This window comes from Magallana gigas, chromosome 1, assembly GCF_963853765.1.
Source record: "Magallana gigas chromosome 1, xbMagGiga1.1, whole genome shotgun sequence".
Classification (NCBI taxonomy): Eukaryota; Metazoa; Mollusca; class Bivalvia; order Ostreida; family Ostreidae; genus Magallana; species Magallana gigas.
Window position 1 is genome coordinate 26,075,586 of NC_088853.1, and position 27,255 is coordinate 26,102,840.

General features: G+C 32.0%; 3 protein-coding genes across 4 annotated transcripts in view; 2 read left to right on the top strand and 1 right to left on the bottom strand.

Annotated features, from left to right (window-relative positions):
* The first annotated feature begins 4,332 nt into the window (after window positions 1–4,332).
* Window positions 4,333–7,659, top strand: LOC105334271 (ficolin-3). Its single transcript, XM_066089303.1, has 5 exons — window positions 4,333–4,724; window positions 6,112–6,257; window positions 6,360–6,456; window positions 6,657–6,824; window positions 7,076–7,659. The coding sequence occupies exons 1-5, from the start codon at window positions 4,418–4,420 to the stop codon at window positions 7,339–7,341; spliced, it is 984 nt and encodes a 327-aa protein (XP_065945375.1). The 5' UTR covers window positions 4,333–4,417; the 3' UTR covers window positions 7,342–7,659.
* A 2,638-nt stretch (window positions 7,660–10,297) lies between these two features.
* LOC105334257 (CD209 antigen-like protein C) lies at window positions 10,298–13,842 on the top strand. Of its 2 annotated transcripts, none has more exons than XM_066089304.1 (5): window positions 10,298–10,426; window positions 12,250–12,350; window positions 12,552–12,648; window positions 12,953–13,175; window positions 13,683–13,842. In XM_066089304.1, the coding sequence occupies exons 1-5, from the start codon at window positions 10,366–10,368 to the stop codon at window positions 13,711–13,713; spliced, it is 513 nt and encodes a 170-aa protein (XP_065945376.1). In that variant the 5' UTR covers window positions 10,298–10,365; the 3' UTR covers window positions 13,714–13,842. The 2 variants fall into 2 exon arrangements, with proteins under 2 accessions (XP_065945376.1, XP_065945377.1); XM_066089305.1 differs by having other exon boundaries at window positions 12,968–13,175.
* Window positions 13,843–20,967: 7,125 nt separating this feature from the next.
* LOC105327823 (uncharacterized) overlaps window positions 20,968–27,255 on the bottom strand; it is a 72,182-nt gene continuing 65,894 nt past the window's right edge. Inside the window, exon 4 of the mRNA XM_066089310.1 lies at window positions 20,968–21,175. Within this exon, the coding sequence (XP_065945382.1) occupies window positions 20,997–21,175 (179 nt within the window). The 3' untranslated portion in view covers window positions 20,968–20,996. The remainder of the gene's footprint in view (window positions 21,176–27,255) is intronic.

Consider the following 27,255-nt stretch of genomic DNA (forward strand, 5'->3'; position numbering starts at 1 on the left):
TATATAAAAAAAAATATATTAAATTTTACATGTTCCATAATTCTAGCGGATAATTTTTATTAAATTGATACATGTAAAATATAATCTGAAATGCATTCATTTTGCCTCATGCCACGTTATTATTAGAATTAATCTCAAAACAGATACAAATGTTATTGATGCCTCGATTTTTCTTATGTAACTTATTATATATTTTTTGTTCACAATGCAGATCCCCCTTTTTAGTCTAAACCAGTATACGCCAACTATTTCATTTAAAACTTTTACATTGAATGGTACATTAAAATAACAATAGATTACGCAAGACACTAGAAATACGATGAATTAATGGCTTTATGCAGTCTATTTAAAGTTGATAAGATATCACCGGATAGTTTTTGTTTACGAATGAATACAAAGATGACCCTTAAAATCAAATATCTGATCGAATGAGACCATTAATCAAAAGTCATTTATTGTGCACTTGAAGCTGTAATTCTAGACAAGTATGCAATACAAAGGCACGTGAAGCAAAATCTAGGTACACCTAGACTCGGTAAAATGTTTTTTTGAAATGAACAAAAAATGGTATTTTGTGACCAAAAAAAGAAAGAAACCTTGAAAAACGTCTCAAATGCAATAATGTGAACAATGAACAATACGACCATACAATTATTGAATAAGGTAAAAAAAAGATTGTGATAATGACATCAGTTATTCCTACAAATTTTTCAAAGTTACCTGTTTTATTTAAATCAATGGCTTGTGGTATATTCTTTTAAATAAAACAGAAAAAAAACACCTTCAAATTTCAGTGATGATATCTAATTTTCATCAAATGTGATTTTAAATTGGAATTTGCGGTTAACTATTTAAATCGGTGTAATGATGATCTGATATGCAAAATACTATCAAACATACATTGCAAATGCTAACATTATAAAAAAAATATCCTTTTTCAATAAAGTGTTATACCTGCTTATAATACAAATGTAACAAACATAATCTACGAGTTAGGTAATGTTACCTACTTGAGCTTTCAAAGCATGCATCTACACTCATATTTTTTTGTTGTAAGTTTAGTTTCTATTGCAAAGTATTTTCAATACAGCTTACACTTTTAAAAAAAAAGGTTATCTTTTAAGCATGCATTAGTGATCAATATTTGTATATCTATGAATGGTGATATCTTGGTGAATCTTTAAAGCCAAATATTTTAGGACGATATTGTGGTGAGAAAATATCTATCTATCTATAATCAATGTTTAGTCATCCCCCTTGTAATCTGAACTCATTTTTAACCACATCTTATCTGCATCAATGCTTGTTTCTTTAGTGAAAATATAACCAATTTGTTTATTCTGTTTTCAAAAATATCGAGTTACAGAAGACACTTGTTCTCACAGTTCTCATTTCATGTTGCCGCTCAAAGATTGTTTTGTTGAGTACATGGTTTCCCTCGGTTTTAGTGCAAAAAAGGAAATTCTTTGATTTTTAAATTTTTGATATAAATTCGCATTAATAGGTATCAAATGTAACACCATTTGGTTAAGAAGTTTTTCTATATGTCTATAGTTTGTAAGATTGATCCCCAAGAAGTTTTGAATATACTGAGGTATCAATCTCAATATCAGTACGGTCCCAGAAGAAGTTGTTTACCAAAAGTTGTTGCATTACATCTATTCCAATGCGGATTTATATTAGATTTATATTAAAAAAATTTCAAAATCAAAATTTTTCATTGGTAATTGCACCTTCTCTGCTAGCCTGAGTATACCTGCCATCACAATAATAAGAAGTTGGGGGGGGGGGGGGTAAAATGTATATCCCATTTGCGCTATTATATCCGAAACGGGTTATTGTATTCCATTTGGGCGATTGGTCCCAACCTACCTGTTAAATCAAAGTATTGTTAGCACTGAAAAGCGCTAACTTAGCTTTTGTTTGTATATAACATTTCAACTTCTATATAGGCACTATATATCCTCATCATAGTATGGCAGCCCCTGCAATGATGTACGTATGCCCCGTATATTAGTTTCACAATTGTCCGTACCTTAGATTCACAACAGCCCATGCAATAATGTGCGTAAACCTTCCCTAACCATTTTAAATTATGTATATTTCTGCTCATAGGGGCGGTTATTTGATGCACCGGAAGTAGGAGTCTAACGACAATAAAGCGCTAAGCATAGAAGTTGCACCTTAAAAAGGATAATTTTATCAAATGGGCAAACATGCAGCTGATCGAGGAACAAAGGGTGAGGGGTGGTACAAAATTCTTTCATGTATTTTTCATATTTTTATTTAGGTAGAAGGTTTAACTTGCTAATTTTCTATAATAGGTTTCGAAACAAAATGTAAAAGGAAGGTTTATGAAGAAATTAAATATATCCAACATGACTAGTTTATATATAGCGTGAATAAAATGAACTTCACTGCGCTCGTACGCTTAAAATGCTTTATAATGTGGGGCAAAGTTAAATGTATATGCATATTTAAAAAGTGAAACTTACGATGAATTATGATTATATCATCAAATTGATTGGTTTTACTCCCTGGGGGGGGGGGGGGTTAAAATGGGATTCTTTAAGAGTACATATATCAAAGTTTAAGTACATGCAAAGTTTATATTATAAATATTATTTTGCAAATAATTTGGTGGCCGTATTTCGCACCATCTTTCACATAGGCAATACACATAAAAGTATAACAGAATAACAGTACATATCAACATTGGTCCCCTTCTAACAAATGCTTATTTGTAATAACAAAAAGAGTTCCCTCTCACAGTGACACAGGTGGCTCACTACACCTTGTAATGCTTTCTCAATCCAGTAGAAAACTAGCTGAATAAAATAGTTTATATTATGGACAATGTTTGAGTCAAACAGGGGGTAAATTTGCAGTTTTGTGAAAAAAAGGAAGACATTCAGTAAATGTTAACAAAAGCCCCGGGCGATTTGAAGTCATGATCTGCGGTTCATAAATAATCGGATACTTTAATCACTGAGCTATGACAACACTTTATCAAATGGGATTTTTTTTTATACAAGATGTATTATATGACATTATAATGACTCCAACAAGCTGATTTTATTATGTGTAATGTTGCCCAGGTGAGCGGCGTGGCCCATTGGCCTCTTGTTTACTTTTTCCGATAAACCTTATCAAACATGCAATATTTATTACATGTAACACTGTGAATTTAATGGGTTTTTTTATTCTTTTTAATAATCAGTATATATTTACACGTTTCATCTTATGTGTTCGAACACATCTCTACGTTTTGTAGTTGTGCTTCTTTATGCAGCAGATCCGGGTAACCCAATTTCTGAAAACATTGATGTTTTCCACCGAATGCTGCCGACCCAGTTGTAGGGATCTATACTTTTTGTTAGGTGTAAGGTCACTACAAACCGTACATTGGTTGACCATTTCTTAGATTTACATCTTAATATTGATTTTTAAGGGATACAGCAACGTAGCACTTTGCGTCACATACATTTATAAAGTAACCTTGAACATGAATTTACACTAAGAAAGACAAATTTTTAAATAAAAATGTCTGATTCATGGAATTGCACAATAAAATCCAGCATAGGTAAATTATATTTTCTTTTTTTAATTAGTTTAACAATTTGGTATTCAAATTTGGTGTATATTTTTGTTCAGAGTATTTAAAGTTCAATATATGTTTGTACGCACAAATAGTAATTATATAAAAAGAAAATCATTAGAGGGCATCTAATTGCAATATACATATCTAATTTTGAATTGAAAATCTCATAGGATATTGCTTTTTGGGAACCATTTGAAGTAATGTTACCTAATACAGATAATTATGCCTTAATTGATTTTTAATTACCAACATATTCGGAAAAAACTAGTAAGAAAGAAACAAGTATTTACGAGCCCACTAATCCTGTAAGAGATGTCTTGAAATCTCGAATCATGAATTTCCTTTAATGAGTGCAAAAATGTCAAGTATTGATGTCTTAATTGGAAACCCCTGTCAACCAAATCAGTAGTGTAATATTTTATCGTATTTCAAAGAGAAGTCATAAAATGGATTATCATTGATTTTCTTTATAAATCTGGAACTATTTCAATACATCTTCGTAAACACGTTTAGAAATATTGATATTTTTATTCCACTTAAAACTTTCTGACAAGCTATAAGGTTGGCTATGAGATTGATATTAAAGTACTGCAATTGAATAATTATCCAGTTTGAGTGCATTTTCTATGTTATTTTATACCTTTGTAAGTTTTCAACTTCGAGTTCCATTACCAATTTCCATTTTGAGAAAAGATAAACGACGTTATGGACGTAAGGTTACAGAAAGAATAATAGAGTTACTGGAATTTTTTGTTGTTGAAAATTGCAATTATATTACCATATCACATCGAAATATATGAGAAAATATTATTTACAATGAAGGACTATTTATCAGGTGTCGTAATATTGTCCCTTATATACAAGTCTTTTGCTAGGTCCGAAACCGCTATTTCTCGTTATTATAAAGAAAAAAGTGAATTCATAGATGAAGTTTTCAGTGCACAACCAATAGTAGAAAGAGGACCGGTAACTCTTATTGAGTGTGCCAGTAAATGCAAAAGGTGTTGTACGTGTTTCGGTTTTAATACCTTGACAAAAAAGTGTCGTGTATATGAATCATGTGACGAAGAGAATGTCAATGGAATGGAAAGAGGGTGGAAATACTTTGTACCTAACAAGTTAGGTAAGCACAAATAATTCCCATTGTACAGGTTATATAATTTCTTGTATTTGTATTTTTCATTGCATTATGATTTACATGTAATATAAAAATCAAGGGGGAAGAATAAGAAACAGTCATTTATGAGTGAAAAAAAAATAAAAATTTACATTATATATTTTAACCTCTTAAAAAGACCGTTTCCCTGACTTTGTGACTTTTTTAACGAAAAATCATAACCGTGTTATGCAAGTTCAAGTCGATATAAAGTTATAATCCAAGTTTGTTTAAACAGATTATCTTTTTCGTACTAACCTTACTGGAAAAATCTAGCTTTTTTGTCACTCGGATGCACTCAAAAGACCTCTTATTTCAATGTCTTCATCCTGGTACTTTCTTGTTGGACTAGAACAATTCCCATTAGACTTTTTCAACTCAGTTTTAATTTCTGTCAAAAAAGAGGGGGTTGAAAAGTACTTTTTTATATAAATATTATCCAGTAATTTAATATCTCTTGAAGTCTGTGGTATTTATGAATAGCTAATAACGTAAAAATACGTATAAACAAAGATAAAAAACACAAAAACACAATACTTTATTAGCATTGATGTAAGTAATAAAAAACACAATCTAATCATAATAGTTCAAGATTTAAAATCTTTAAAGGCAAATATTGTTGCACAAGGAAGCCGGACATGCAAAACAGAGCAAATATGAAACAAATAGATATAGAAAACGTTTGATGATATCGATGTTTATTAAAAAAAAACTTCGACTTTTTCACACAAATATTTTATGTTATAATAAAAAATGTCAGAATACGATGGTTAATTAAGGAAAAAAGGAATCATTCATTGAGTGTTAAGAGGTGATAATTTCGGTCGGGGCGTAGTCAAATCCAAAAAAAGCACGGAGAGCTTTATGATAGATTTGACCACACTCCGACCGAAATTATCATCTTATAATATTCAAAGAATAATTTCTTATTACCTATATTAACATTATATTGAATTCTTGCTACACTTTTACAAAAAGTAAAAATTACACTTTTTTAAAACCACTATCTTTTTATGTAACACATGCTATGTATTACTACGCGGCGCAGCCAATACCGTATTTCGGTTATGCTACATATATAAGAAACGCCCATTTTGTGTCACTCATCTATTTTAAAGTTATTGGGCTATATGATTCATAATGTTATCATAGACAAAGATAGCTGGAAATGTAAATTTGAAAAATTAAGGGGAGGGGGGGGGGGAACCCCTAACGAGACTTTCTGGTCCTCAGAAAACGCTGTGATTAAAAGATATATATATATATATATATATATATATATATATATATATATATATATATATATATATATATATATATGATACAGAAACTTATTCATTTTTTGTATTGATAGCAATGCCCAAAACCTGCCGTGAGTTGTATGAACAAGGATTGACTACTTCTGGTGTTTACAACATTTGTCCTTGGGACACGTGTGATCCAAATTTTCGGTGTGTTGGAGTTTTCTGTGATATGCACACCGACGGTGGAGGCTGGACTGTAAGTATGCTAGTTATTTTGTTTATAGATATACATATCGATTGAGTAATGTATCGAACAATCAGTGTTTGGTCAAGCATAATTTGCATAACTTACACCTAGGTCCTTCAAAGACGCATTGATGGATCACTTAACTTCAATCGATCTTGGATAGAATATAAGAACGGGTTTGGGATTCCCCAGCACAATCTCTGGATTGGTAAAAACAATGAGTACTATATCAAATTACACAGTATATCAGTAGAAAAGAATATTAACGATAAATAACGTATGCTATTGAGAACAAAACAATCAGAATGCAAAGTAATTATTTAGACATTGTCATAACATTTTAACTCTTTGCTTGTGTGTGTTGTTACAAAGACAAAAATACATTAAATCCAATGGTTCATTCTGTAGGAAATGACAATATTCATCAACTCACGCGAAAGGATAACGTTTCTTTGTACGTTTCAATTAAAACGACAAACGGAGAAATGAAACACCAAGTGTATGAAATTTTCTCTATCTCTAATGAGTCCAACAAATACAAACTTACATTGGGTGATCCAACGACAGGAACGCTTGGTACGTGCTTCTCAATTTTCATTTATTTATTTTGTTTGTATTTTAAATTTCTGCTATACTTTTATTGAATAAGAATGGTCTACATGTACACAAACACCCTTTTTGATAGTGTTTTCTAATACTTAATTTTATTCGCTTCTAAGCCATATCATCAAGGTTTACAGAATCAATACATTCAATATAATTTTGTTTTGTATCAATTTTCGGTTAGTTTTAATAAAATTCCGTCTAAGATCAGTATTTAATTTAAGGTGACAGTATGGTGAGTACAGAATACACCGGAAAAAATAACCGAAACCTTCCTGGCATGCTCTTCACCACGTATGATCAAGACAACGACCGGAAGAGTAATGGAAATTGCGGCGCCATTTATGGAGGAGGGTGGTGGTTTAACTGGTGTTATATAGGTTATCTTAACGGACCGTGGGCATCTTCACAGTGGAGCTCTCCATGGTATCCGTCCGTAACATCAGGCACTTACATACAGGAAACCCTCATGATGGTTAAACCTAACTAGACTAATGTTCAAAGGGATTGAATATATAATACATACATGAATTTTGCTTATATTGTCAATGAGACGGGAATTGTGTGTCAATTAGACACTTTGTTCAATTAAAATTCTAATTTTTTTTCTTGGAAGTGAATTCGGTGTTATCATTGCACATGTATCTTGAAAAACAATACAATTAGTTTCTGTTCGGTACTTATATTATTTTTTATGCATATAGGCACTGATCAATACGCGATTTAAATACTTGTGTATATATACGATTGTTGCCGAGTTCAAATAGTTCAATAGATATTTTAATATGTGCTCATCTCTACTTGAAATAAACTTGCATTCATCGACGTAAGTTGTTTTGGTATTGTTCTCTAAATGGTAAAATATGCCAAAGAAGGTCTTTTTGTCGATAATGTTAAGAATAAATGTATTATGAAATCTGACTAATAAATTGTGGTTAACATTCTGCAGAGTTAATAAAATCTATCAATTTACCTCTTCTAATTTAAAACTGGTATTAATAAAAAGGTCGAATGGCCAAGACATGTCTATACTAGTTTGATATTTTTCAGAGGATAGAGCTCAGTATAAATATACAAGAAAATATTTCAAATTTAAAGGTAAAACATATTAAATATTTCCCTACCAAGTAATAGTGTCTATACTCTGTCCCAAGATATTTTGGATTCACGTTTGGACGATTTTTAATAAAAATACACTTACCTGTGAAAGAAGTGCAATTGAAATAGTTGAAAGGGATATTTTCCAAGATAATTTCATTGACACATTATCATCTTTCACTCGGAAAAATTCACAGGAACGAAAACAGATTCCTTACGGATATTTATAATGGGGAATGTTTACATCTTTTCTCCATTCGGAATACACTCGGAATACATCGCGCAATATTTCAACGTTATCATCCGGGCTTACTGCAATGCAAAATCTCCGTAGACATCACATTTTTTAGCATTGTATTGAAACCTGATAAGCTAGCAGGGGCGTTTTGACTGAGAAATCTTGGAAATTTTTCATACTTTTGAATGAACATCGTTTGGATCCTGAGGTATTTATAAATATTAAACAATTAAGCCAAACGTGAATCCAAAATATCTTGGGACAGAGTATAGCCTAAAATCAATGTCTAAAAATCAAAGGAGCATGTTTTTTTTAATGTTTAATGTTTACAATGGTTTAGTAAGGCATTGCCAATAGTGCACCAAAGTTGAAAGTCAGTCGTCATGTTTTAAGCCAGATAAAGAGCCTAAAATCCTCTGTTATGTAAACATAGCTTACGTCATGTTGTGTTTACGTTTTGAAGTTTAATAGAAAATTCCAGTTTTAGACTTAAAATGAATGTGGTAAACACAGCATTTTGAAAACATCTTTTATCAATATTATGAATCAATGTCAGCAAAGACGGGGCACGAGCCATGCATACAAGACAGACTTGTGAGATCAGTATCTTGCTTAAAACTCTACTACTGACACTCAACTTTTCGTTAATTATTACAAATGGATTTCTAAAGCATTATATTTACATCTATCAAGTATAATTTCCTCTATTGTTTCTACGAAAACTTATAGTTAATTCATTGCTTCATGGAAATAGCCAGACTAAAATCTATACGCCCTATTTATCGATTGGACGAAATTTACGGATGTTGAAACTCACAGAACTGAAATTGACACGCACTGTTTATCGATTAGTCGACACCTACAGCGACCTTAATAAAATCACGGACTGCACGAAATAATTGTGATGATGTCAGACTCAAAGTCTCACGGGAGACGATTTGGTTGTTTCTTTAAGATAACCTTCTTAGGTACATTAACAGTTATTTAGTGAATTTTACTAGCTTTTCATAATTAATTCATTAATTAGTTAAAAGAAAAATGTTAATAAAAAAGCAATAAGCAATAAAATGCTTTCTTTGATGATTCATGCGGGTTATGAAGGTAGTGATCATTATAGAATAAAAAAATAAAATAACGCTGGTTATGTATTTTTTCTTCAATGTCGCTACTTTCATATCCTGAACGAATCACCCAAGAAAGTATTTAATTGTTTAAGTAAACAATAAAAATAGAAAAGAATAAAATGTGACTAAAATCGTTATCATGCCCCCGTAAAAAATCCTCTGGCTAATTTGTTGATCACTCAGTCTTCTTAAGTTCATTGTTTTTTATTCATTTTGATTAAAAATAAGAAATTGATCATCAAACGGAGGAAAATATGTTCTAACTGCAATTGAACGTTAAATTCTTTAATCCATATTAATCACTGCGTTGATTAAAAACATGAGTCATTCTACCTTTTTAAAGACAAAACATTGAAACACACATTTTTTTTATTTGCGCAATTTGCTCTCCCTGTTTTTGTTAAGTTATGTTTGCATTGGTCGTTTTAAGTCACATGTAATATGAATTGAACGCATAGTTTTGCTGATATAACCTTAGACATATCTTCTCTTAAATTTATTTCATTTAAAGTCAGGATCTAGTAAATGATTCCATAGTGTCTTGTTGGTGATATAATCATAAGACGTCATAACTGATTTGAAGAATCGTTTTCCCGTACTATACGGCTCTAAAGGAATTATGTAAAAATAAATTTCTTGACATTATATGTTGAATCGTGGGAAAAGTAATTCTGATATACCTATATTTAATTTGACACCATTTTAAAAAGGAAGTCAATGGCTTGTTTCATTCGGATTTTGGAGAGACTGTAGGCATTCTAGATATATTTTATTAGTCAAAAATGGACTAGATCCGAAATTTATTCTTTATTTCCTTTCAACTGTCATTAAAAATGACAGTTTAAAACATGATTCATTGTGTTTACCAAATAGTTTAGCCCCGGTATACCCTATCAAACGAAGCTTTTGTTATGAAGCATCATGAAAGATTTCATATTTTAAATTTTATAAACCTGTAGGCACCTTTCATGTACTAGATCTTGACTTTAAGATAAGTAACAAATTCGTACACAATGAATGTCCTACATATAATTTCTTATCAATAGGGACTAATATGAATCACAGACAGGTTGTATTGGTGTTATTGTTTATATATTGGATATGTGCAAGTACATGTAAGATATTATTATTTTTCATTCTTTATGTAATTTAATAACGTTTATCGTTAATCAATAAATGATTGATAATATTATTTTGTTTTGTTGCATTATACTAATAAACTGTAGTCGAATTTAAAAGTATATTTGAAATTGCTTATGTGTGTTATGACAGTCGTATTTGGTTATAATAGTAGAAAACCAACCTTTGTTTGTCTGGTATACTTTTTTTTAAAATAATTCGTTTTTCACTTCAAAATCTATACCTATGAACTATTTCTTTAAAAAACTTAAAATATATAATAAGTAGCATCTAAAAATTAAAATTCGATGAAAAATTACTCGAACCAATTTATATACACCTGCCTCTTCTGAAAAAATGGAAATCATTTTTAAACCTTTACTATAGTATTATCACCTATACTCTGTCCTGAGATTTTGCTTCCACCACTTTTCGCTAGATATTTCGGTCATCATAAATACCTTTGAGTTCAAACTAAGTTCATGCACTTATATGAAAAATGTCAAGATAATCTGTTTTAAAACTACCCCTCTACCGCTTCAGGTTTCAATACACATCCCCAAAAAAGTCTACGGCGATTTTGCATTGTATCAACTATAATAAGCCCGGATGATAACGTTAAAGAAATTGTGCGAGGTGTCCCGAGTACTTCCGAAAATGAAAAAGATGTAAACATTTCCCATTATAAATCTCTGTAAGAGATTTGGTTTCGTTCCTGTGAACTTTTATGAGTGAAAAATGATAGTTTGTCAATGAAGATATCTTGGACATTTTCCCTATTATCGATTACAACAGCATTTCTTTCACAGGTATGTGCATTTTTAATAAAAAAAACGTGATGGAAGCAATAACTTGGGACAGACTATAATATCAGTTACAATTCCAAGTAAATAATATATTGAATGTTCATCAGGTTGTACATATTACCTTATGATTTATCTCTTCTCGTCTCAAGTCGATCATTGACTCAATCGTATGATGTCAAGTAACAATAATAAAATGTCACTATTTTACCTATACTAGCAATCATTAAGTGTGATATTACATTGAAAATCTTGAGTAAGCATTATATAATTATTTGACCGATAAACAAGCTATTTTTATTTATAGTTTATACAATCTTATTTTTTAACCGTATACAAATTATTGTTATTATTCACAGCCAACACCTCTCATCTTTGTCAATCTTGTTGAAAACGCAGGAGAGTTTTTATTTACCAAAAGGGAACAAATAATCTTAGTAGCTCTTTTCAAGTAATTTCGGTCATATGCTTCTCTTATTTTCAAGGTACATTTTTAAAACACAAGGTTTTTTTTGGTACAGTTTTGCCTTTTTTACACTCTGACTGATCGAACCATATAAATGCCTGTTTGTTTACATTATAAAATCTGCGGATAATAAAATATCCATGTTATATTTTGCTAATGACAACCCGCTGAAATTTGGATACCTGTTTTCAATATACAGTATTTATTTCGATATTGATTACTCTGTATTCCGATGATTTGTCTCCTGGCACTGGTTCATCTACTAAACATAACGCCATCAATGAATATATGAAGTGTCTTTAAATTCCTTTAGAATATATATTAGACATTTTTGGCCTATGATTCATATAATTTAGGCTAAAGATAAATTTTAAATGAAAAATATTACATCATACTGCTTATGGTGACAATATATCCCTCACAATTGTTTTCACTAAACGCATTGCCGAGATTTACCTTATCATAATCGCGATATAACAGTGCAAATTCTTCTTTGATGTGGTACCTTGACTTCTTGTTTATCTATTTCTTATGCTTTCTACTGATAAAGGTCAGCCTCAGGCGAGCAGTGGTCCATGTGGTAGCTGGATTTCCCTCTCAGAATCATGTTTCTTGTTTTCGGACTTTACGGCATCCTGGGGAGAGGCATTAGTAGGTCTTTGATGCACCAAAAGTTTTTTGGTATAAGCCGGAGTAATCAATTGTATATATTTTTTTCTTCTCTTACTTATTTAAATGTTATTTTACTTTAGCTCTTGATGTTTTTAATTAACAATCTTTACATCATCAAATGGTAAAAAAAAAACCCACAACGCATATATACTTGTATGTAATGTGTTGGGTTCGTTTAAGGCAATATGCAGAGCATTTGATGCTAACCTCATCGCCATAGAATCAAGCGATAAGAACTTTTTGCTCGAAGGATACCTACAAAATAAACATCCGCATGGTATGTTTCTATTCTATTTTCTTTTTAAGATGTTGCTTGTAATAAGCTTTGTACAAAACATTGAGTTTGTCTAGAAAATTATTTTAAGTAATACGAAAAGTTCATTTTATAATCCTTTGTATACCACTTAATGATCTTATTTTCATAGAATAGGCCTAGAGGAAAATTGTCATTTCACATATTTAAAATAAAACCTGACTACATGTACATATGTATTCTAGTGACTTTTACTGTCAGACAAGAAATTAAAAAGTATTAAGTCATTCTATTAATTCAAATTGGCGATATTAATGAATGATAACAGATTCTGACAAATCAGGAGCAGACTACTGGACTGGAGGGAATGATATCGAAAAGGAGGGAAGTTTCAATTGGATTGGATCCCATCACCTGTTTGCCTTCACGAACTGGATGACTGGACAGCCTGACGTATCGGAACAAGATTGTGTGGAGATCAGAGGGATCAGCAACTTCAAGTGGCATGATGAAAACTGCAACCATCAACATCTCTTTATATGTGAAAAACCGTAAGACAAATCATCTGTTCCTTCTCTGGAAAACTATTAACTAATGTTGTGTTTTGTAATATTCATTTAAAACATGTTGCATTGCCATATCTGAAAATTATTTTGGAGGTCATTTGTCTTAGTTATATCTTACTTATTAAAACATAAAAACTGGTTATTGTATATCAATTCCATTCTGAAGGACGCGCTTAATGAATAAGTCATGCCTGTCAAACACGTTTAAGTTAATTTACAGTGTCATTCCATAAAAGGTCCATTATTTCCAGTATCTCACATTTCCAGATTTCAGCTCTACATTTTCATTAAATGCTTGATACTTTGAGATTAACGATATGAAACACCAGGAACGTCAAAATAGAATAAAAGTGTTATATATATATATATATATATATATATATATATATATATATATATATATATATATATATGTTTTAATTTAAACACCCTAAATTTGCATATACATGTATTTATGGAAATATTAATTTTCTTCCTTTGATGCTTTTGCAGGCTTGGTGGCTCACCGGAAATTATTGGCTAACACGCGCATGGATGATCTCTTGAATTTTTTTATTCTTTACATCCTTTCAATCTTAAGCTAGACCCTCTGATGTTAGAATGAATATGTAAAGACGAATCTTGCATTATTTATTATTTGTAAGCAGTAAAAATCCTTTATGAAGACGTGGTAAAATAATTTTAAACTTAATACGCTAGTGGAGCATAATCTTATTTTTTATTGCGGTCAGCAACATTAAAATCATCGCACACATACAACATAGCTGATTTTTAGAAAGCTTATAGACATGATAAGTAATAACACTTTTACCTTATATTTTCATTAAATTTTTAAAATATAACAACTCAAAACCCTTAATTTATTTTTTTCTATTGCATTTTTTGTACAATCACAAGTATATGAAGCAGTTCAGGATAGAAGATATACACCAATGAGCAAGTATATGTAGCATATACGAAATACAACACTTATTATTTAACCGTAACAAATTCTAAAAAATAAACAATAATTATAAGTACAGTGTCAGTTGATACTATGCTAAGAGCGAGGTACATGTATGCATGGTACTACATAGATCACGAAGAATAAACATATGTTTGACCCACCATTCATTTGATAATAGGAGATACATGTGAGACTAAAGCTTTTTATTGTTGGTTTCCAGAGCTCGTCAATGATCCCTTTTCCTACTCTTTCGACAACCATAGACGACAAATAATGATTGGTTTTAATAGCAGCATTTTCTATAATCTACTTTACTATTTATTCTAGTTTAAGTACATATTGTTTGTAGATCCTTTCTGGCGAGGGACTACTGAGAGAAAGAGGATTTTGTAATGCAATGATTTTCGTTTTCAACTACTAAATTTCTTGTTCGTCATTTCATACATTAGTCCAAAACTGTGATTCTTTTGGCAAAAGCTTCAAAATGATTAATATTGTCTTCTCAAAATTCAAGTTATCCGGGATACTGATACTGGAACTACTGTTCTCGGGAAGTGTAGATTCAAGTTTGTTAAAATTACCATCACAGGGGAAATGGATGAACCTAAAAGGTGGCAATTTTATAGCAATATATCACAATGCTCTTCTCAAAAACCAATAGCCAGAAATCTTGTGTGAAAGCATTCACAGGTAGTGTAGGTTCAAATTCGTCCAAAAACATGAATCTTGGGGGGAAGGTCGAGCCACAGTGGAGTGCATCTATACACAGGAATAAGTAACGAGAAATCTTTAAATATCTTCCTCTCAAAAACGTGACAAGACTGAAACTTGCAATGATCATTAGGTAGTGTAGAGTCAAACCTATTCCAAACATGATCCCAGGTTGTAGGATAGGGTCTCAATGGGAAGGGTGAACTTTTACATTGATATAATCAGGGGAAAAAAATCTTTCAGAACCTTAATCTCAAACTTGTAGGCTGAATGTATAATTTAAGAATATGTTGAAAACAAATTCAAAATTCAATAAATCGATCTAAGTAGTCTAGATAATTCTGTATTTAATATTCTAAAGATGTTGGCTATTGTTGCTTAGTCGAGCGATGGGACCCTCTGGTTCTCTTGTTTTCGTAATTTTCAGTATGGTTTTATCATCATGACAGTTTGGTTCAGAAATGCTCCATCAGCAAATGGCGGGTTCCAGGGGAAAATCCATTCTCTAGAAGACATTGGCCCATTCAGGAATGCTAAATGACAAGCGTTGAACCACCATCCACCACTAAACGCCGCAGCGCAATTCTTTATATACATATCATTATCTTGATCAAATGTCGTGAACGACATCCCGCTCAAATCATAAGCAGGGTTGAGCGGCGTTATTTGAGTGTTAAGCCAGCTGGGAAAAGATAAACATTCTAAAATATAAACATTTTTCAATTACATGAATATTTATCTTTAATTTGTTACCTTAAGTGAAAAACATATATCTCTTAAGAGCCTTGTTATTGCAAAATTGTATACAATATTAATGAAAGAGCTCAAGTGAAAATTTGTCAATGCTTACTCAATGTACCAGTCGGTATTCCACAATATGGAGTCTATATTTAGTCGTTTCTGATTCAACGGAAAAGTAAGGGTACAATTTGAAGTATGATACTCCATGCAGATCAGCAATTGAAACGTACAACGAGACATTTTCCTTAGTGAGTTGATTTAATGCATCATTTCCTGTAATAAAAACGTAAGCTTTGCAAACAAGAAATGTAATTTTAAAAACTCATTTATAGAATTGTGCGGAAACAAAGTATTATATAATTTACCTATCCAGTAACTATGTTCCGGGGATCCAAATCCAAGTTTATAGGTATTCCAGTCCCGGTTAAAATTCAGCGAACCTCCGAGTCTTCTTTGTACTACCTAAGCACAATTACTTTTATTTTTAAGATCTTGACACCAATATATCTTAGTAAAAAAATTAACATAAGGATAAACTTTTTAAATAAAAACAAACAATGACAGAAAATGCTAATTTCATGTGAAGTAAATTTATTTTTGGCATAATTATATTATTATTACTAAGTATATATTTGAGTGATACGTCTACTTTTTAGCTAAAATTTTCATTTAAAACATAAAAGTAACGTTATCGGGGACGAATATCTACTTAAATAACAACAGGTTACTGTGTAATTTTATGGATTTTTTAAAAAAAAATTGTATGCATGAAATAGAGATAAGATAGGCCGTCTTGCTTTTATGTGGTTATTATCAATATTTGATGAATACATTATTTTCTTCTTTTTTTTTGGGGGGGGGGGGGTCTTTTGTTGAATTGATGAAGGAAAGTAAATATTCATTGTGGTACAAATTTTAAAAATTACATCCAATTCTAAAAAAACTTGTAAACTAATGTATCGAATTTTTATAATCATTTTTTATTAAATTACAACAAGAAATGGTTGCTCCCTGTGATACTTTAAGCGCTCCTAAATTTATAAAGAAATATATACATTGGGTCGTTAAGTAGAAAACCGATACGTTCCTTAAGTTCTTCTTTGATCAGAGAAACAAGCTATTTAACACGATTCCAATTTTAAAATATTCATCAACAAAATTTAAGTAGTAATTTTTTATTTTATTTTCTGGGTTTTAATTTTGTGTTTCGCTACATATTAATACACATTTCATCTTACTGTCCATCCGCCGTCTGCCGTCTCCATGTCACAATACACTCGTATTGTTCGATAGTCTGGGTCAGAAATACCCCAAGGATAAAGTGTATAGACACCGGATTTAGTATATCCGTCATGGTATAACTCATTACAATTTTCATGCCAAGTCGGAGAGTATGACGACTGACCTATAATTCTATGAATTTTAAGCAAATAATGCGACTTGAAAGTCATCATGCAAAAACGTTTCAACTTGATTCGGACAAACTATTTTTTTTTCATTGATATAAAAGATTCAGTTAGTACTTTGTTTTCGAATGACAGTTCTTAAAATAACTTACTTGCAGAATGATATACCCAGCCAGTATCCCATTCAAACACTGTATCGAAATCGTAACCTCATAGACCCGGCTGGTGTGTTTAAGATCATTGAATCCAAAGCAAGAATACTTGTTCATGCACTGAATAGCACATTGAATTAAAGATTCTGAATACATCTCAACCATTTGACTGCTGCTGAATAATTTGTTTTGATACTCTTGCTTCACTGCGTAACGTTTGTAAACCACAGCTGCTCGGGAAAAAGGTAACAGTAATAAGAAAACTATAACATTTTGAAATGTCTTACGACTCATGGCTGTGTTCAGAAATATATTAGACTGTCAAAGTTTCGTACCTGACGTTAAATTCATAGAAATAATGTTTCACATTTAACTTAAGCGCATATTCTTTTATAACATATTCCTGTAATAATTTCATCTACTGTAATATAACACGACGAGATAGTATTGCTTTATACTTCTTTAAAAATCAATTATGTTAAAATTTGTCCACAATCAATTTTGGTTTAGGTAAATTGAAAAAGCAATATTTTTCCTTTATCTTTTCCTATGGGATCAATTACTTTATAAGGTAGGGTAATTCACTAAACCTTAAAATGGTTTCTCAAGTCAGCAGAAAATAAGATGGTTATGATAGATTGCATGATGGATAAGAATTGTACAAGTCAAATAGGCGAGAAAATATGGAATTTGGATGAATTACAATTTCACCCATATTTATTTCAATAAATATTAACGTAAGCCCAAGGCAAACTTGAAGTCTACTGTTTGATTTTCGGTTCACAAGTTCAAAACTTTCACCACTGCCTTTGACCATATACATGTACAACCAAATAAATTAATACAAACAGTTAAATAACAAAACAATTAAATGGCCATCTTGTGTCGTAGTGTTTTAAATAGTACAAGGCTTTATGTAGTGGGGTACTTTGAGCAATTATAAATAGGAAAATCAAGTTCTTTTTTAAAACTTGAATAATTTCTTCAACGTCCCTTTTTAGAAACTTTATAAGTTTGGATATTAACAAGTCTTATGGCATTTTAAAACCGTGTTCTTTCTTCAACGTTAATTTTATTATTTTGTAAGTCAATTCTGTTCATTATGAATATTGTTCCCGACCTGACAATCTTTGATACAACACAAGGCCATAGAACTATTATCCATATTTGATGAATACCAATTTTTGTGGGTCTTTTGTTGAACTGATAAAGTATAGTAGATATTTATTATGGTGCAAACTTTTCAAATAACATGCAATTCCAAGGAAACTTGAAAACTAATATATCGAATTTTTATAACTATTTTTCATTAAATTACAAAAAGAAATGGTTGCTCCCTGTGATACTTTAAGCGCTCCTAAATTGATTAAGAAATATATAACTTGGATCGTAAAGAAGGAAGGCGATTTGTTTTCTAAAATCTCATTTGATCAGAGGAATAAAGCGTTGATACAAAACATAGCCATAGAACTATTCTGATGCATTTGGAGAAAAAATCAAACACCAATTACTAATAATTCATATCGCATTTCATATTACAATGCGTTTATTGCATGCATATTTGGATGAATATTTTTAGGAATAATTTCATTGAAAATTGATGTCGACAGAAGTAAGTATTCTTTTAATGTTAGATCTATACACATGGATATTTTGATTTAAATAAGATGAAGGCTTTGATTTTCCATAGTCTCGGTTAAAATCTTTCACAAATTTGCATTTCAAAGCAATACTCATCACTTTTGCGCATCAACCATTTTGATGCCTTTAAGTTTATTCTGCATTAGTAAGAATTTCCCAGAGAAAAGCAGATAAACAGAAAATATAAAATACAAGCACAAAGGTAAATGTATGAAAGAGTTCCATGCATTAAATAACTATTGGGCTATGCATAGATCATAAGAAAATACAAAAAAAAAACCCACCAAAAAACATTTGCTTAACAAAAGCTTCAAACGGATTTGGAGGTCATATGTACGAAGTTTTTGAAGAAGTCTGAAACATATTTTCCCCCCAATTAATGTAAGGCTTGGGGAAGTAGAGGTTTTCGTTAACTCTGCACATGAATATATTCATGTATATATTATATAAAAATGGTGGTTCGGTGTTCATGTCACAAACGTTGAACATTCGTTGAAACTTTAAAGATACCTTTAGTGATTGCCAAGGTAGGGCCCATAACCCTGCTTTCATAAACAGATATGTATTCTAACATTTAAAAGGAACGTCTCCTGATCCGTCTATTTTTCCGTAAGTGGAAAATTTACACAAATATGGTTTTGGGGAAGAATTAGAAAAGTCATATTTTATGTAAATGAAAAAAAAAAAATAACACCGGAATAACCTAAGCATGTATTTTAACATAATTAACAACGATACACTGCGAAATATTAATATAAAAGCCACGTCTCTAAAGCGCCTTTCGATAGTCATTAATTCAGGAGTTGCAGATGCGCCGGACAATTGTCGTATTTCACAGTTTATATCGATTAATAAGGTATGTCTCGGAAATATTCATAGTTAGTTGATGTGTTATTTACCTCACTGTCATATTTTCATCAACAATAAATGATTCATCTCGGTCAAATAAAACTCTAACTGCGACGTTTAATTCATTACAACACGAGCTGCTCTCAATTCAAACCAATATTGTGATGATTTTGAATGATCCATTAATATTGCTTCCATGTCACATTTTATGATAAATAAACTTCTGGAATGATTGAAACGAAACTAGTCCTGTCTTTTACAATCAACGTGCTCTCTCTCTCTCTCTCTCTCTCTCTCTCTCTCTCTCTCTCTGTCTCTCTCTCTCTGGCTTTTTCCAAAAGAAGCAAAGAATACTCGCGTATCGCTTGAATAAAGCCCCAATTTAATCATCTACTCTCTCCAAGAAGGTTTGACAACCGTATATTACAATGTCTATTTATGCATTACATTGTCCACTGTATATTTTTCAATTGAATTTGTATTTTCAGAAAGAAATGTTATATACAGGTCGGGTAAAAGGACAGGATGTTGCTGTTCAAAGCATCAAGAAAAAAACGACATGGATTTTTTTTTCTTTTTTCTAAATATTTAAATCTACTAATTTAATTTTTAGAAATTCAAGAACAGGATAGATAATAATATACTCCCAAGCAATCATCGTCTTTGTCATGAAATCAAACCATTAAATTAAAATAAAGGTAAACATTCTTTTCTAAATCTGCAGTCACCCTCAATTTGTCAGTAAATATAAAGAAAGATTTTAAACGTAAAATAATTTTATGTATGATCATTTTGTCTATGCCCTGCAGTTTGAACCCTTACCATATACACTATATGACTATTTAAGCCTACCTAGGGTGACATAAAATTTACATTTTTAGTAGAGGGCTTTATTTTCTTTCTAAACGTTCAGTCAGGTTTTATTCCGTATCAACAGAAGTAAAGTAGATGAAATTTCACAATTCGGCATTAACATTCTACATTTGTACATCTATATTAGCCCCGCCCTACAGTCAAAACCCCTGCTACCGGGGACATGAAATTCACAATTCTGGTAGACGGCATTCTGTTCTTCATTATTGTGATTATAACTTTGCTTACATGTGTAATAGTAGAAACAAATATTTTCAAAAATTCAAATCTTTCCCCCTAGGACTCATATGAGGCAAGAGTAATACATTTTACATTATATGTCCTTTTTACCCGAAAGAGGCATCATACTAAATTTGGGGGGAAAAAATGGCCACGTAGTTGTTGAGGAGAAGTTATAAAGTGACTCGGGTGACATAATTACGGGGACAAAAAGAATAAAAAGACACCAGAATGTTGCAAACTCTTGATCTTTGATCGATAGCTTTTATTAAGTATCAATTTCAAGGTCAAAAATACATACTCTTCTATCATCATCCCATATGCATCGTCTTTCGTTTGCTTGGATACACTGAGTTTTGTCATCAAAGTACTCAAAACATTCGATACACTCATTAAATTCCATATCTGCAAACCTGTCGCACGTTGCTCTGATGGTATTTTTGCAGACTAAAAGTAAAAAAAGAACTATAAAATTGCATCATGCATTCTCAACTCCGATGGTAAGCTGGTACACTGTCCATGGTAGCTTTATGGTAGTCTTACATGTACGCACAATTACTGATTAATTATTCATGTACCTAGTCTAACTTATTATACTCGTATTACGCAATACCCGAACATAATATTATTGAAACTACATATGTCAAATCATAATGAGCAACTTTTCCAACGACAGCCTTGTCGAAATCTTAACAGCATTTGAGTTATAAAGCGAAAGACTTTTAAGGCAATATACCCTTATTTGAAGGACCAACCCATTTTCTTGATGTCATATAAAACAACAAAGTACTTTCAAGCAAAGAGATATTTAGGGAAAACAACACGATGAAACCAAAAACCATGTATCAAATGTAGTGTTGATGTTTAGTTGTGCTTTATTTTCATTGCAAACATCCGCTCTTTAATGTCTTTGAAATATAAACTTAAATGCATCATATGGTAGAGCATAAACAAAAGAAACAAATTATTTGAATTAAATGTTTAGTGAAAACTTTGTGTCAATTGTAGTATCATTTGATTGGTTTGACAAAGTGCATGTGATTTTATCATCGTATTTTGTAAAATACAGTACTATATTTTACAATATCATCTGAATTGTGCATCTAAAAAAATGGTAAAAAAAAATGTAAATTCTATATGAAACGCAATTAATCATGGGTGTTGCTAAAACGCGGAACGGAAAACGGAACAGAAAGCGGAACGGAACGGAAAACAGAAAATCTTATCTAATGTTATTTACTTCATAGATGTGTTAATCATGCTAAAAACGATATTTTAAATTTTTTTTGAAAGATAAGCAATACTCAGTATTAGATTATTTATTCAAGAATAATTATTTCACTCGATATTCATATATACCTCGGGGGTTCAAGCGATTCTCTTTTAGAAGCATTCACAATTCTCATTATTCTTGATTAAAAACGTCTTCTTCTATCTTATCAGCTGATTTCAATACACGGCTGAAAATAAAGAAGTCTACGGTGTTTTGAATTTCAACGGACCTGGGTGATTACGTTGAAAAATTGTGCAAGGTCTTCCAAGTTACTTAAATGGAGAAAACATGTCAACATTTTCCATTCACAGGACGAAAAACCACCTTTAAGCAAGTCCTTAAAGGTGGCTTAAAGGTGACTTAAAGGAGCTTAAAGGCTATACGACCTTTAAGCCGCCTTTAAGTCACCTTTAAGCAAGTGCTTATAGGTCCTTAATGTCCAAACTTCTTTAAGCCACCTTTAAGCCACCTTTAAGCATCTTTAAGTGGCATTTACGCTCTCTTTACACTGCCTTTACACTGTCTTTAAGTGGCCTTTAAGTCAATATTGATCAAGCTGAACAATAAACACATATATTAAATGCAAAAGCTCTTTTATAGAGATGGAAGGGGGTCATCCGAGTGATAATATAATTTCCAAGGAAGGGGGGGTGTTCCAGGCGGTTTTAATCGTCGCTCCATTAAACACAGATCGCTATCATCAGCACCGCTCCGATGGACACAGATTGCCGTTATAAAATTCTTTATAATTTTTGGGGGGTTTCAAAATTATTGTAGGGATGAGCGCAGTCTCTGTATCTTAATATGTGCATAAAACTAATTTAAGTATGTTTGTTTCCTATTATAAATTAATCGGTGAAAAATCTCTCTTTCTCTCTCTCTCTCTCTCTCTCTCTCTCTCTCTCTCTCTCTCTCATTTCATCCGGTTATTAAACAAAATAAAGATAATGAACCAAAAAATGCATGATTTAATTTGTTAATCGGTTTAAGGTTTGTATTTTTTTTTCAATTTTCATTATTTCTAACTCTAGATCTGCTAGATACATGTTACAGATGAAAAGACTCTCAACTGCCTTTGTTATATCGGGCAGGATATTACTGCTTTGTTTGTCTAGACATAGTTTTGTTCGTTTGTGTATATCTAATTAGAGTCTATTGTTTGTACAACTTAAGAAAACCCCTGGAACTAACACAGAATATACAAGATATACACAACAGTTGTGTCGTGTGCCCAGGTGCATGTTTGTGTATATCTAATTAAAGTCTATTGTTTGTCCAACTTAAGAAAACCCCTGGAACTAACACAGAATATACAAGATATACACAACAGGTGTGTCGTGTGCCCAGGTGCACGTCAGGGTTTCTAAAGGCGTTGAATTTTAGTATGTACGAGTATACGATAAGTCTAGTGAATAAAAGTTAATTTACATTTGTAATTCATTTTCAAAGTATTATTTCCTAGCTCTGGGTTTCAAAGATGTTACGTCTACAAATTAACGATACATGTATGTAAGAGTAAAATCTTGAGGCTAATTAATTAATGTACCGGTGATCATAAATAGGGGTTGATTATTTAAATATATGTATAAGGGTAAATATGTCAAATATTCCCGGTCTGGCACATCATACAATTGTATGTACAAGTCATTTGCAATTGCCACATGCAGTAAATATGTCACCGGTAATTGGTAATTTTGTTTGTTATAGAATTGATAGTTTATAAATCATGTACATACAATTACATGTAAATATTTAAACATATTGGAACGGCGCCGCGATCATGAAAACCTGGAAATTGCGGGAAATTGAACAAATACCCTAATAGTATCAATGCATTTAATAAAAGAAATGATTTCATTTTCTTTCTTACATTTTTATAGCTATAAATAAGATGAACGTATATCTACTCGGTTTAAATTTATTAACTACATGTCAGAAAGCCTACTATAGTGAACCTAACGGTTTCCATTTAGGTATAATATATTTTTGTTCACTGAAGACCAAGTTCCGTATTTCATTCTAAATACATGCATGCATGTAATTTATAAATTAGATATAATTGATTGTTACAAACTGAATGGTTTGTCAAAATCTTTTCAAGTAAACACATTCAATACAGTGATTCAATATCCACTGATATATAGGATATAAAAACGCTCATATGTATGTAAGTTGCCGTGGCGCAGAGGAAGTGTGGTGATGCTAGTAAACTAAGGGTCCCGGGTTCAATTCTCGCCGTAGTCGGTTTTTTTTGGGTTTTTTTTCATTTTTCTCTCTAGAACAAAAACCGTTTTAATACCTTTTCTTTCATAAAGTTAATACATTTTGTTGGAAATTAAGCACAACATTGAATTAAATTTTTTTTAATGGCTTAAAGGTGGCTTAAAGGTAGCTTAAAGGTGGCTTAAAGGTGGCTTAAAGAAGTTTGGACATTAAGGACCTATAAGTTGTCCTTAAAGGTGGCTTAAAGGTGACTTAAAGATAGTCTTTAAGCTGCCTTTAAGCCATCTTTACGCTTTCTTTAAGCCACCTTTAAGCAATACATATAGCTTAAAGGTAGCTTAAAGGTGGCTTAAAGATCGTCTTTAAGCTACCTTTAAACACCTTTAAGCTATCTTTAAGGAGGACTTAAAGATGGTCATTCATCCTGTGATTATAAATCTCCGTAAGAAATCTGTTTTCGATCCTGTGAATTTTTCGGATTAAAAATTGATAATGTGTCAATGAAGTTGTGTTGGATATTTCCCGTTTGATCTATTTCCATTGCATATTTTACAGGTATGTGTATTTTTTTTTTAAATCGTCCAAATGTGCTGCATGAATATTTTGGGATCGACAGACTATAGTCCCAATTTATATTCGGAAAATCAAACCAGGCAACGTCTTGAGCTCTCTATTCAGATCATACATGTATGTATATAGCTGCAGGAATAAACAACTGCCAAGAAATGCAAACGTAAACAAAATTGCATTGCTAAAAATAATAGTTTCACTAAGTACCGGGTATTTTAATGTTTAATGTATTTTAAATGTATCGTCTGTATGATTTAAGTAATATTTAGAGTACCCTTGAACGAGTGTATCTTCCGATACCGGTCGAGGGGGCGGAGCCCCCGAGACTGGTATCGGAAGATACACGAGTTCAAAGGTTACTCTAAATGTTTTGTATCATTGCGTATTCAAATTATTGCATCAGTTTTAATAATAAAACTGTGATCTAACATGAAATTGGCGCGGATAAAATTTGACCAATCGGACCTCAATCTGGAAAGCACGAGAGCAAAATCAGTTTTGCAGACAGTTAATTATGGAGGACGGCATGGATTTTTTGCTGTCCCAATATGCGGAATCTGTAGAAAATCAGATATTTATGGAAGATTCGTTTGATTCTTTAACTCTTTCCCAAATGAGTGAATTACCGGAAATGAAGAATAAACTCGACCGGGACGTTAACTTTGATATAGGAGATGTTTTACAAATGTTGGAGACTGCTGAAAACGCCCAAAATTCCACTACTTCCGAATCTGAAGTAGACGATAAAATGAAAAATGAACGATTTGGTCAGGTTTCAGATGATGAAATTCAACGTTTAATTGACTCGCAAACCAATTCAAATACACGCAAGAATACCAAGTGGGCGATTGAGACATTTAACAAGTGGCGTATCGCGCGGGTCAATGTACCACTGTTGACCGAGATGACGAGTGAAACTCTTATTTACTGGATGCAGCGATTTGTTTTGGAGGTTAGAAAACAAGACGGATCGGAATACCCACTGCGTTCGCTATACTACATTGTGTGTGGTTTTTTACGTTACTTGAGGGATGAAAACATTCACAATATGAACTTTTTAGACGAAAAGGATCACATATTTGCTGTGTTTCAGCGGGTTTTAGACGCGCGAATGAAAGAACTGATATTAAAGGGATTAGGAACAAAAGTTCGCCAGGCGGATCCAATTTTACCAGAAGACGAAAAAATTTGGGGCCAAAAAGTATTTGTTATGCATTCTTCTAAAGCGTTGCAATACACAGTGTTTTTTTTATAACTGTAAACTTTTTGGGCTACGTGCGTATGATGAACACAAATCACTGGAATGCTATCAGTTTGATTTAGGCTGTGATGACAGAGGGAAATACATTCATTTTCATGGACGATCATCAAAAACTTATAAAGGAGGCCTAAGGCATATTCAGTTGCAAAACAAGGATATAAAACACTACTGCCTCAATGGTGAGTTAAACTTTGTAAATATTAATAAAGTATAAAAATGTATATTTTTTTAATGTGCATTTTTCCATGAGATATTTCTTAAGGTTACCCGTTATTAGGATTATGTAAATACAGTAGCTATATTAATTTTTTTGTATTTGTAAATACATTATTTAACGTCACCATCGAATTCTAATTTTGTATTTTCAGCGGAGAGGTGTCTGGCTGACTTTTACCTGGCATATATTGACGCCCTCGGACACAGGGGTGTATTTTACCGACGACCTTTGGCAAGTGATATCAAGTACAGCGAGCAGGTTCTTTGGATAAACAAAATCAAGGGTCTGATGAAAGAGATAACCGGAAACGCTGGACTTGTCGGGAATTTTACAAATTATTCCGGTAAAAGGACCTGTGCTACCCGGCTGTATCAAGCGGGCGTCGACGAGCAAGATATTATGAGTAGAACCGGTCATAGGTACGAATCGGCTGTTAGGAAGTACAAGCGTACAAATTCCGTTCTTCAAGAAAGTGTATCGAAAGTTTTGGATCCTCCCAAGAAGACGAAATGTGAGATCGCATTAACGCCCGAGATGGATCTAGATGTATCGCCAATATCAGGAAAACATTCCGACAACGACGAGAAAAGTGACGCCTCGAAGTCAGTCTTTAGCAATTGTGTTTTTAATTTTACGGCATAAAACAAATGTGTGTGGATTCTTAAAACTATGCACTTTTGTATCCTAATTTTGCACTCAGTTCAATATCAATCTTAAAAAAGTTTGTGTTTTTGATATATGCAAGGAAACAAACCATTTTTTTCATATTTTTGTCATTAAATCTTTTTTAGCTTGTTTCACTTTATTTATAATCTGAATATGGTTTATCTGGATACACCACAGCTGTTAGAGCACAGCTAAACCATGGTGTATCAGAAATAAAAACACAAAGGTCATCAAAGCAAAACCATCGCAGCAATGATACAAGGTCGTATAGAGCACCGAAAATTCAATGTTGATGTAGGTATAAATATAAAAATACT

Excerpts from the sequence above, each read along its gene's own strand:
- LOC105334257 (XM_066089304.1), top strand. The coding sequence starts at position 10,366 with ATGAATCACAGACAGGTTGTATTGGTGTTATTGTTTATATATTGGATA. Across the intron at positions 12,649-12,952 it reads ACAAAATAAACATCCGCATG|ATTCTGACAAATCAGGAGCA; the intron begins GTATGTTTCTAT and ends GAATGATAACAG. Across the intron at positions 13,176-13,682 it reads CTCTTTATATGTGAAAAACC|GCTTGGTGGCTCACCGGAAA; the intron begins GTAAGACAAATC and ends ATGCTTTTGCAG.
- LOC105334271 (XM_066089303.1), top strand. The coding sequence starts at position 4,418 with ATGAAGGACTATTTATCAGGTGTCGTAATATTGTCCCTTATATACAAG. Across the intron at positions 6,457-6,656 it reads CCAGCACAATCTCTGGATTG|GAAATGACAATATTCATCAA; the intron begins GTAAAAACAATG and ends TTCATTCTGTAG. Across the intron at positions 6,825-7,075 it reads TCCAACGACAGGAACGCTTG|GTGACAGTATGGTGAGTACA; the intron begins GTACGTGCTTCT and ends ATTTAATTTAAG.